The sequence below is a fragment of the Dromaius novaehollandiae genome, chromosome 2 (genome assembly GCF_036370855.1).
Source record: "Dromaius novaehollandiae isolate bDroNov1 chromosome 2, bDroNov1.hap1, whole genome shotgun sequence".
In the NCBI taxonomy this organism is placed as follows: domain Eukaryota; kingdom Metazoa; phylum Chordata; class Aves; order Casuariiformes; family Dromaiidae; genus Dromaius; species Dromaius novaehollandiae.
The window spans coordinates 5,926,925-5,939,640 of NC_088099.1; the positions used below are offsets into that span (position 1 = coordinate 5,926,925).

Genomic DNA, 12,716 nt, shown 5'->3' on the forward strand with positions numbered 1-12,716 from the left:
GATTTCTATGCATAATTTATATGTAATTCTATATAATTTCTATATAATAATTTCTATATAATTTCTGTATATAATTTTATGTAATTCTATATCATTTCTATATGATAATTTCTATAATTTCTAAATAAAACACTTTTAAAACCTTGTTCATTCTTTACTTGCCCTAACCAAGGTTTCAGCGACTGGAAAAGATACAGTGCATGGCCATTCTCTACTGCGGGGGGACGGGGTAGGGACTCAGCACTTCTTCCTCATCTATTTATTCTTCTCCTTCTGTGCTCACAGACGTGGAGAACGCTTCTGAGGTTTAAGGAAATTCTGAGTAAGCCCATGCTGCCAAGCAAACCCAGTGAAGAAAAGACTAAATTTGAAATCCCAGGCTTTAATTAAATATCATCAAATTCCAAATGAGAAATCGTGCTGTGCTGTAATTCCAGGTTACGTTAAACGGCCTGAGACAAGCCCGGATTGGAAGCCAGCGCTGCACTGTAATTACTCTTCCAGAAATACGGCTTGTCTGCCCACCCCAGTTAGCTTTGATTCTGCTTTCCAAAGAGAGAGAGGCCCATTTCCACGCTGGAAATTTACAGCCTTCTTCCCTTGCAAATGTCATTGTTAATCCCCCCCTCTCCGCCTTAGCAATCACTTCTTAGGAGAAGTTTTTCAGCAATATAGCCGATTCAACATGCCTCAAGGACAACTTGCTGTAGCCCATATTTTCCCCACCAACTATGGGGCAGGGGCAGTCTTCATATTGGGAAGGAAAACTGCCAGGTGTAACATTTGCTGCTGGCAACACCAGAGCTTTAAGGTTTCAGCTTGTCTAGAGTCTACTCCCTGCCACCATGGACACGCAACTGCTGGCACAGCTGAGGAATGACTTTATAGAGCCTGGAGCCTGAAAAAGCAGCTGAAAAGATACTCATAATCCAGGAGAGAAACACGCCATCCCCCACACATCAGACTGATGGAACCTGATTCCTTTGAACAAATTGCACTGAGGTTGTGCCAGGTGCTTATTAGACATCAGAGAACCCACAGAAGAGTAAGGCCTGATGAAAGCTCGGCCTTTATGTGCCATTTCCTTCATGTCCGGTACATTATTACCCAGCAGGGAACCCACGTGGAGAGAAGCCCTGGCTGAGGGCAAGACTCCCTGGTGCCTGCTAAGGGCTCAGACTCCACCTTTGTGATTTTCTCTTGGCTGAGGAGTTCACACCACCTCGCTGCTGTGCAGAGGCTTTGATGTAGAGCAAGGCATTAATCTCACACAGCCTTCCTCACTGCGAGCACTATCTGGTTTCCTCCCTGATAGCTGGACGCCTGTTTTTTTGGAGCTTACGGGAATTTCATGTTTTATGACCACTGCTGTTCTGTCAAATGAGGGTGAAATCAGTCAGCAAGTTCCGATGTTACTGGCAGGGCCTCAGACGCAGAAGGACCGCCGAAAACTAGGCAAAAACTGCACCCACAGATAGTGTCTCTTCTTATATGGAGGCGAGACCTGTGATCGCAAAGGACCTTACTGAGTGAAGCCCTGGGGAAAACTCCCCATGAACTCAGCAGAGCCAGGATTTCACCCGGTTATCTCACTCTCCTTTTCCGCTTCCCTCCTTTTCCTTTCTAATGTCTGCACTGTTTCTAGAGCATTTGCAAATTCTTTCAGGGCAGCATTTCCTCTCATGCTGAGGCAAATAAGGAGCAATTTCGCTGAAGTCAGTAGAGCTACCCCAGGGTAAAGCTGGCAAACGGAAGAGAAGAATTGGTTTCCTTGCCTTATATTACTGAGAAACACGATAAAGAGTACCGGCTTTTCAAGCCTTGCCAAGAAGTGCCTGTCCTGGAGTTTACTGCAATGCAAGTGAAACGGACTCCTGAAGAATACGAAAAATAATGATTGTTTTCTCTGAAGCTCCCTGAAAGAGGCAATTCTTTGCTTAAGGGGCTATGTGCAGCCTGAACTCACTCTTGCTTGCATCACTGTAAATTAGGGAAAAAAGCACTGGAAACCAGGAAATTTTCCCAGGTGTAAAATCAGTGTGAGAGAAAACTCAGTGCCCAGGGCCAATAGAGGTTTAGTCTACCAGCTCCACCCACAGAGCAAGACAAGTGCATCTTTGTGTGTGATTAATCACTTTACAAGGCAAAGGATACTGTTGGAGTTTCTGTTTCTGGTTCATAGAGTTGCTGTGGGCTATGATTTTCCCAAGGCCGGTGATCCAGTGGTTGGCATCATCCTCTGAATTTGCAATGAGGTCCAGGTTTTTCCGTTGGTCTTTGAAAATGATGGAAAAGCAGAGATTCTCTGGGACATTCTTGGCGTATTTTTCCATACCTTCTGTTTTATGGCCTGACCTCACATCCCGAATATCTTCGATGGAGACTGTGGAAAGAAAGCAGAGCCTGCTGTCAGCAGGGGTTCAGTCAGCCTTATCTCTACTTGGTGGTAGAAATTAAAAAATTACTCTTTTTCCTTTTCCTGCAACCTCCCCCTCCCATTGCTGGAGGATTTCCTTCCCTTCCCCCCTTCCCTAAACTTGGGTACTAAAGAAAGCTCAAATCAAAAGAAGCAGAAAGAGCAAGCAAGCAAAAAAAAAAAAAAAAGAAAGAAAGAGAAAAACCTCTCCTTTGTTCTTTTCCCATGTCCTTTATTTAAAAAACAAGCAAAATCAGCACTGGATGCCATACTGTGTTATCACACATAGGAGACATAAATCACTGCAAAGACCTTGGCTCCAGCCCGTAGAGCATCACTGACCTGATCTCAGACCACATCTGCAAGTGCGGAGAGCAAAGCGGTGCCTCTCCATGAGCACCAGGACATGCGATCCATTATGTCTACCCACTCCACTCCATAAATCTGTACCCGGATCTGTCACTGGGACCAGGATTTTTTAACTGTCCAACCTGAGCCGCTGATGTTCAGAGGCAGGAGCTACCAACTTCAGGAACCTGTGTCCCTTTCCATGCTTTCTGCGGCACAATCCAAAAGGGACACCAGACACTGGTCGCTTTTGTTTCACCTGTCTGTGCCTTTCTTACCCACCTATAAACACAGAGGGAAAAAAACACTGATCTTCCTGTGGAAACTGCTTGGACACTTTCGGTTCTTTAGGATACCTCAATGACCAGGATGCCTCAGCATGGGTGTAGTAAGAGATGCCATATAATCAATAAACATTTGAAAGGCCCTAGAACAGTGTGCAGCAGGACCTCACACCATCAGTCAAACCACCTTGAGCTAATCTCTTCTCAAGCTTGGAAATAAATAATTCTAAAGGTGCACAGGAAAATGGGAGGTGACTCCAGTAAGAGCAGGGCAGGGGTCACCACAGTGGTCCTTCAGTTTGCAAAAAGCGAGAAGAGAAAATTTACAAGCTCATATAGTGTTCTCAGTCATACCCATGCAAACTGGCGATGCAAAGACCAAAGCTCAAAGCAGTTCAGTGTCACCCACGCTCTGTCCTCACCTCCACCAGGGGTACGTTTGATCCTCTTTGCTGTAGGGGAGCACAGCACCTTCTTCAAAACCATCTCTCCCCATCTGCATCTCTGCCCCTTAGCTGGTGGAAATGAGCCTTGATTCGGCACCATGAGTCCTCAAAGTGCACGCGTGAGGCAACCCAGAAACTCAGCAGTGCCTTCGCCCCATGGGAAGAACCAGGTTATTAAACAAATGTAAGTCATTGTGGCCTCCCTATGCTGCTCTGAGAGCATCACGGGTGCCCTCAGACTGTGCTGCACAGAAGGTGACTCTTCTTCACAGCCTCTTGTCTTTCGTGGAGGTACTGGGACACTTCAGACAAGTACAAAGGACTGAGTGGAAAGGGCAGCATCTGCTTAGTCACATCTGGCTGCTGAGAAGCACAACATCAAAGCAGGGATGAGACCTACGAAACAGCAAAACTGTCTGCTCCTGATGTTGGAATTAATAACGGAGATCAGAGGAAAGAGCATTTTGCAAACCTCTACCCCTACGATTCATCTCAGGATGTGGGTAGAAAAGGCAACACACCTGAGAGGTGTCCAGACACCTTCAACAACCAAGTATGCCTAAAAATAGATATAATCACAAAAATCAGGGAAAAAAATGTGGCTGTAACCTCTCCCAACCTCAAACTGTAAATCAGGGGTAAAAATGATTTCCTGTGTCACAGACTTGTGAGATCAATTTTGTTTGTGCTTGTCTTGAAGGAACTTTGATGAAAAGTAGTATGCAAGTGCAAAATATTCCCACTGTTTGGCTGAAGAGGAGAACCTTGCCTTTAAGCATCCATTCCACCTATTCCTTCATTTAAATTGGCACCGTTTCTTTCTTAAAGTGTTTAATTGTTTCAAAGTCAACACTGCAGAAAGACACAGCTCAGCATCTACCCCACACACTTCTAGCATGGCTGCCCTGCGATCATCCAAAATTCATGGGATGCACATACGAGGTTTTAAATCTCCCTTTTTCCCCACGGCATTCACAATATGCTCAGCTGCATAAAATATGCTCAGTCTTAAAAAAAAAAAAAAAAAAAAAAAAAACCCTTCAGTCTTGAAAAATCATTGGTTGTCCAAAACCAACACTTGACATTTGCTTTGAATTCCCACCACGTGCTGGGGTGGCCAAACATCTTCCGTAACACTTTGCTGGTGTGGTCTCCATGCAAGAACTTGCCAGGGAACAGGAAAGTGCTTCCCAGAGTTGGCAAAAGCCCCTCCCTGATGATGAGCAATTATCTTTGTGTGGCCTTTTATTATCACTCAATAAAAGGCCAACAGCCAACAGTGGATCTGTTTGAGGGGAGGGGAGGAGAGAGTTGGGTTGGGCCGGGCTGTTGTGGAATTATGTTATCTGGCCAACTTACTGTTGAGTGAAAGCTTATGGCTTTGAGTGCTAAAACTCTCTTTGAAAGAAAAGGGTTGCAATTCCCCCACAGCTAGGCTGCTGATGGTGAGTTTTCTCACTAAATAACACACAGGGAAAATGAAAAAGATTTTACTTTAAGTTACAAAAGTACAGATCCTGCACTCTTATTGTAAAGGACGCTGTCATGTTTGGAGGCATCCGTCTCAGTTAATATGTCTAAAGTTTAGTCAGACTCCTTTTATAACCAATGAAAAAAAAACCAAAAGCCTTTTGGAACATGACCTTTCTACCCTATTTAGACATACTCTTTAGGGCGAGATAAATCACACCCTTAACTACAAGGCTACACTGGACCATCTACCAGAAAGGAAGACCAGGGTGAACAGGACAGATACGGACATGCACAGTGCAGTTGGTCCACAGGTAGTTGATATTCCTCCAAACCCATTCTGTTCTTTTTACGACTGTCCATGTGGAAGTATCATCCTGCTGTTCCTAATCACCTGCCAACTGCTCATCACTGCTTTGCTCTTAAGAGCTATTTCCCCTCAGACTGCCTAGCTGATCTGCTTGTGCAATCAGCTCCTAAACTTGGGGTTGGCAAAGACCTAGTGTTTCCTAGACTAGAAAATCTGATGTTAAATGCTGGAAATTTAGAATAGATTTTTTGGAAACCATCATCTGGCAAAGTGAATCCACTGGAAAAAAAAAGAGAGCTATGTGGGAGGAAAGAAGATTGAAAATCTGTATCTGGAAAGGCTGCCTTGTTCTTTGTGGGATGATGGGGGGCACAGGGCTCCTCCACACAGAAAAGTGCAAGGAAAGTTGAAGAACAGGATCAGTGTCTAGCATAGCCATGCAGGAGACAAGGAGAGACACTATCAATGCAGGAACTGTTGAAAAAACAAGGTAAGGGAGGACACTTTTTAAAGCTTTCCATGTCATGTGTACTGTTTTCATCTGTCAATAAAGAGCTGAAGCCAAAGGAGCCGGCCCAAGCCATCTGCATATGTTATCTCTTTCCTACTCTCGGAAAATCTGAACCCAGCATGAATACACTATCAGTTGCTCCAGGACAGTGAGTGTACTGTACTAGCAGTCCTGCAGCACCGTCCCAAACTAACTGTGTGCTCAGCTGAGCTATCTGCAAGGAGAAATCAGAAACAACTGAGGGACAGGGATGTATTTTAAAGCAGAGGATCACTTACAGCAAACACCCATCTATCACATATCACTGCAACCTGCCTGCCCTTCCCATCATGTCACAGCAGGGAGGCAACCAAGAGCAGAAGAGAAGCTGGAAAGTTTGCATCTGCTTGTCCTGAATGTTTATATCTGCTGAAGAGGTGGTTTGTGTAAAGTCCAAAACTTGAAGCAGACACAAGGAAGATTGTGCCTTTCCAGGCCTCCAGTCATCAGGTCAAACAGGTCACATCCAAGTCAGCCTTCCCAGCTGCTGCGGATGCAGCTCAGCTAGTGCCACAGCCGATGGCAGGGTTTCTCCCCTCTGCATGTAGGCTCACAGGGTCATACAGCAGCATTTCCCGGAGTCAGTGAAGTTACTCATGTCTGAACAAGTCAGAGGGAGACAAGAGATCCTTGTTTTCATTCCTCCTTCTAATTTTCCTTACTGGATGCTGCCCTTTTGCACCTCTCTCATCAGTTCTCTGCCCAGCACCCTCCTCCTGCTTCAATGTGGCATTAAGAGCCAGGTGATGAGTCAGGCTCGCAGAATGCAGGAGACCACCTTTGACAGCCACGACATTTTCCAGCAACCAGCAGGTATCTTTGGGGTGTCTGTTTGGACTGGATTGCTGCTCCTGTGGCTTTCCAGGTGTTCAGTGTTACATTTGCAAGCTTGTCACCTCCTGCAGAAGGTCAAGGAGCATCCCTCTTTTGAAGGAAAATGAAATCTGTAATTCACACTGATGGGAATCTAACCAGTCTGCAAGTCCCTAAGTCCAAAACTGTGACCCACAAAACCTTGCTGAGCAGGTGCAGAGCCTCACCCATACCTCTCCCTGACCTGAAAGCTCCCCTGGTTGCCAGAAGTTGTGTCCTCCCCTAGAACAGCCCCCACAGGAAAGGCTCCCTGCCTCGCTTCTGGCAGGACCCAAGCTGGCCTGACCATCCTCCACTCATCCTCCAAACTCACCCCTGCGCACCAGTTTCAGCCCTACATGTCTGTGCAGAAGGGATGGCCATTTGTGTAGGAATCAATCCTGGAGGAAACAGTTGGAAGAAGGACAAAAGTTCAGCCCCACATAAGCCTGAAAGCTGTAACCACAGAGCTGTCAGGCTTTAGGAGTGTGTCTGAACCACACATAACCACGAGCCATTGGGCAGCCAAAAATACAAGGGTTGAAGAGCCAGAAGGAGCCTGTCGAGGTGCCTAATGATTATAGCACTTGCTTGAGAGATGAGCCCTGGCCACTGGCCTCTGCTCCAGGGACAATATCCTTCTCTTCCCTAGCCATTGCTCCTATGGTAAAGTGCCCAGACTGTGCTTGGAGCATGGACAGTAAAAGACTTCATTAATCCAAAAGAATACAGAAAAGGAGGAATGGAGGGAGAAAGCAACCCTCTCTTAGACTTCCTCCTGTTGGACAGGCAGCCCTTCAAGAAGAAATGCTTCATCAAGAGTCTTATAGAGAAGACAGAGAACGAAGAACTGAACCCACGTCTCCAGCAAACAACTGAACGTAGGAAGGACAAAGACCAAAAGTGCTTCTCCATCCTTGTGGTGAGAAGCCGTTGCTAGTAAGGAGGGAGAGGGGGTCAATGCATAGGCACTTGGAGGCCCAGCTGGTCTTGAGTTACTCGTGAGGGGAGGGGGGCCGTTTTTCACTGTGGGGGAAATAATCCTCAAATCCCTCCCTTTCGTTATCCTACTTCCCCTCCAATAATGAGTGATCTCTGCAGTGTACTAGTCATGTTGACTTCTTCCATCCCAGTCTAATTGTCTCAGTTTATTGGCAAGAAATATAGATGAGAAATGCACCCAGCTGGTAATAGCTTGAACCATACTTGCCCACAATACTGCATATCTGCAGAGAGATCAGACCCTCTCCAGCCGCATCTTAAGCAGAGATTGCCAAGATTGGCTCTGTGTCTTGTCAGGAGCAGATAAAAGCTGCTATCTGACCACAGGACTGCTCTGCCAGCTAGGAGGGCTGCAACAGACTGCACAGATTTCACAATACACAGATCTAACTGGGCAAACTGGATGCTTCTCTGTTTGGTTTCCCTCCTCAAAAATCCCTTTAGCTGCTTTCATTTGCACCTGATGCCAGTGGCTGAATGTAGGTGGAATTGGGGCCTTTACAATCAGCAGGCATTGAAATACCATAAACTCCCCGGACTTGGAACACCAAAGGTTATCCATCACCTGAGGGATGCTTTGTCATGATGGTCCAGGGGTGTTTTTAGTGTAAGCCCCACTGTGCTGCCTTCTTCCTAACCCTGGCCACTTTGATCTCTCTTCTCCCTGCCTGCTGTAGTGCCCCAGGTCTCGTCTGCTGGTTCCTCATCCATTTACTGCTCCTCTGCCCTCCTCCGACTTGCCCAGCATGATGTTTTAACTTGCAATCTGCTGCACGGCAGCTTGCCCTCAGTGCTAGCACATGCCACCAGCTGACCACCAGTAATCTAATGGGCATGCAATTTTACAGGTCTGTTTGGAAATACCTTTTCATATAAGGTCTTTACCCAGTCTTTCCATCTACTGCCAGTGCGGGGTGGTGATGAAAACAGAGTGATCTCTATTTACATTCCTCCCAGACAGCACAGGCAGGGCCCCACAAACTATTTCTCTAACTGGTTTGTACTTCTTCTGCCATTACAGTGCCACTAAATTTGGATCTAAGGCTCTCATCCCATCAGTCTTTGCATTTAACATGTGCTATGAAGAATAAGGTCAACATCTGTCAGCACACTGCCTGTGATGAAGATTTTCCCAGCAATGCATGCAGTGGCCTGATTCAAAATTAAATTAAAAACAAAAAAACAAAAAAACCTGGGCAGCTCTGCGTTTGAAATGACTAGTTTAATAGGTTGAGTGATTCTGATAAAAACTAATGAGACCCACAGAGAGACAGTTTTGTTTTCACAGCTGAGGTCCGCCTTGCATAACACATTCACATCAGCAAATATCTTTCCAGGGACAAATACAAGTCTGACCGTGAAGCACTGATTCCTAAAGAAACTGCCCAACCAGCTCCAGAAAGCTGTCAGCGCAGTCAGCTCCCTGCTGTGTGTATACAGGTTGCTGAGAGTTTCTGTTGACTTTCAGCATTTATCAGATCCATAGAATCAAGGAAAAGTTTTCACTTCGTGACTTCAGCAAGCGTGGGACAATATTACATCCCTTCTGCTCTTCTGAAAGCAAGTCCACTGCATTAATTCGATGGAGACAATCTTTCATCTCTCCACAAAAATGGCATGGTATGTTGATCATGGGGTATTTTAAGCAATTTAGGGGCGTTCCTAAGTTTCACAAGAACTCAAGAATGAGGGGAAAAGTTTCCTGCTGAGCACTGGTAGCAGGCCATGAACCTAAAGCTTTTGTACTGTGTTTAACCCATACAGAAATATCCTATGATATAGTTGGAAGTCAAAGGCGATAACACTAACTGGAATGAATTCAGTGCATTTTTAATAGTGAGGGTAATTAATCATTAGATCCAAATATCAATTTAATGTCTTTAAATAATCACAACATTTTCATTTAAACAGTTGTGCCACTGAATTTAGCCCCCCCTTTCAGCTGCTTCAAAAACTGATTCTTTTAAACAAAGTACAGAAAAAAAATTACAAAAACAGGAGTTTTCCTGTAAAGCTTTTGGCCAGAAATTGAAATATTTCAGCCAAAACTCCTGAATTTGTTTTGTGATTACACAGCTCGTGACTAAGCCCAAGCACTCTCTGTGCAGGAGGTAGTACAGTTCCAGCTCCTCCAAGGCCCTGTGGTAGTAGCCCTAGGTCTAAAAAATTCAGGCTTTTTCCTCCAATTTTGAACACTCGGCTTTTCCACCAAAAGCTCAAAATGCCAATACTTCGCTGGAAAGTATTCAACTCTCTCTACAAAGCCTTAAGTTCAGCTGATTTTTAAAGGGATTAATGCTGGCTTAAGTGAGCTCACACTGGGGATTTCAGCTTGTTTAAGACTTTCAAAAATCGATTTTGCTGAAAGCAGCATGTGGTTTTTTGCTCTTTCTTCCATGCAGATGAGACCTGATATTTGACCACAGCTAAACAAAACTGTTTTAGGGCTGGTGACAGGTTGCCGCTCTTTGGACATGAACCCTTGCACCCCATCGGCTCCCCTTCTTCTGCAATGGGTGCAGAGAGATGCTGCGGAGTGAACTTGCTGTCACCAAACTGGCTGTCTCCCAGCCCCTTGCACAGACCTTTCCTTTTTTCTGAAAACTGTTAACCTGCCACTTGAACTTTGTTGTCTCAGGCCCAAGCCAATCTCTTTTGTTTTTCTTCCCAGGAAAAAACAGAGTGTGCGAAGCTTTCTTTCCATTTCCCAGAGAGAAAGCTATCCGATGCATAAAAGCCTCACAGGCCAGAGAAGCCTCTGCTGAACTGCAGCTCCACACTACATTTAAGATAACAGAGATCACCAGGGTCCTTACGGGACCACAACCGCTGCAATGACTGCAGGGCAAGAGAAGGCACAGCCACACGGCCAGTGAGGAAGACCTCAAAGCTTTGGGAGTGGCGGGAGCTGCTTGAAGGTGTACATGGTCCAGGCTGGACCTGTATGTGGGCTTCACACCATACAAGAGGCCCAACATCACCTCTGTGATGCTTAAGGTGGTGGTTTGCAAGGGGAGCTTCTGCAAAACAACGCGGGGACGGATGGCATTGCCTGCGGGCAGCCGTCGCCACAGGGCGATGCAAGAGGCTACAGCACCTTACCGGTGCTTTTGGAAAATCTGGTTCCTTGGGCCTAAAAGGAACATAATGAAAAATAATGGATTATGAATAATAGGGAGGAAAATGAATTATGCTTTACCTATGTAGGAACTACATCGTAATGGCAGCCTAGCCCCCTAGAAGCCCTGTGGGTAATACAGATATCCAGACAACAGCCAAACTAAAGTTCCAGTTGTTTAAAATAAAGACACAGCAAGATAAGGATTGTATCCCTTTGTGTGTGATCCAACCAACATCTGTGCCTGTGACAACCCTGATAGGGTTTTTTTTTGTTGTTTTAGTTCAAGCTGCTGAGATTCTTCTGCCTAGCCCTGGAGAGTCTTAATTTTATCTTCTACAAACGCCACCACAGAGTGGTTTACAAACAGCATTTCTGCATGATTATATGCAGTAACAGGAATAACAGGAAACTGTCCAAATAAAAATATAACCCTTGCCCTATCCAGAGTTCACTCCTCTGAGCTGCCTCCATCTGCCTTCTCTCAGCTCTGCTGCAGATAATGTTAGACCTGCTGCCCAGACCTCCCAGTTTCCATTCTACTCATTCTTTTTCCTCCCTAAAAAAAGGTAGTTTATCTGCAGTTTTAGAAAGGTTTTGCACTGGAAGGCAAAGTTACGGTCTGTTAACAAGGAAGTGTGACCCTCTGGAAAGACCTACCCTGAAGTCCCTGCTCCTGTATATCAAATCATGACCCCATGCTCTTCCTTTGCCTTTCAACTGTCTATACACATGTGGCCAAACAAAAAGGCAGCCGTAGTGATAGAGCCTGCCAGAGGACACAACGCCAGCCAGGGCAATCCTCTCCATACCAAAACCCAGAGCAGCCAATGACTGGTGAACTTGAAAGCCCAAGAATCAAACTCAAAACCAGCGTTTTCTCTGAAAATTGGAGGTGGAAGGACTCAGCAGACAGCTGTGGGGAAACAGATGGCCTGGGGACTGGGCAGGTGTTGGTCCAGTACTCGTCTCTGACATTGATCTCTTGGCTGAGGCATGTCCACAACGCCTGTTAAAAGCATCCCCGAGGCAGTCCGGTGAAAGAAAGTCAGAGAAAGTCAGCAAGTCCAAGAAAGTCTACAGAGCTGGGGCCTTGCCAGAGGTTGCTTCTTCAAAATGGCTCAGCCTTGACTGCCTGATCTGTTTTCCTGCTATCTCAGTGATAAAAGAGACTTTTTCTTGGGAGGGATCTATTCCTATGGGGCTGTTATGGAGCAGTATGTGTGGGGGTGAGCTAGTAGGCAATTTTACTCCACCTTTGTTCTGCACTGAGGACACTCCCAGGGCACAGCAAGTTCTCCTTCCCACAGTGTCACTGACTCCATCTCCAGCAATGCAGCAACCTACATTAGTTGCCACCAGCTAACAAGGTATCTTGAGTGCTGTAAATCCACACCCTTGCTGACCGCGCAGTAACTTCCCACGTACACACATACCCAGCCTGTGTGCAACACCCAGCTCAAAGGATTTGACCTCGCTGCAGGGCTCTTATTGTAACTCAATCTATAATAAATTATAGCTGGTGCAATTCTCTGTGCCGCTGCCCTGGAGAGGGAGGCAATGGGTTCGAACAGGGCTTCTCCAGGCGAGCCTCAAGGTCCCTGCAGCCACGTCGCAAGGAGCTGCTGGCTGCGCATTTATTTCAGAGGATTGGAGGTGGGGGCAAGGTTGTAGCTGGAGGAGCTCTCAGCCCCCATAATTTGGAGATTTCTGGCACGGGAAAGAAAGCTCAGAAAGTCCTTCCTTCTCAACGCACACCCTTGTTTGTTTTGTAACAAGACATTATCTGGGCAAGGACTTCAGCTGCAAACAGGACAGAGCTCAACAGAGCAGGCGTTCACAGGGAGCAAATGCTCACTAAGGCCTTCGCGTTTGTTGTTGCTACTATGGTTTATCACATTCGTACTTAAATGGCCTAGC

General features: G+C 45.9%; 1 protein-coding gene across 2 annotated transcripts in view; it reads right to left on the minus strand.

Annotated features, from left to right (window-relative positions):
* Positions 1 to 12,716, minus strand: part of PLCD1 (phospholipase C delta 1) — a 60,541-nt gene that overhangs the window by 27,873 nt on the left and 19,952 nt on the right. For both annotated transcript variants that reach the window (XM_026096556.2, XM_026096545.2), the window contains one exon: positions 2,155 to 2,383. In XM_026096556.2, the coding sequence (XP_025952341.1) occupies positions 2,155 to 2,383 (229 nt within the window). The remainder of the gene's footprint in view (positions 1 to 2,154; positions 2,384 to 12,716) is intronic.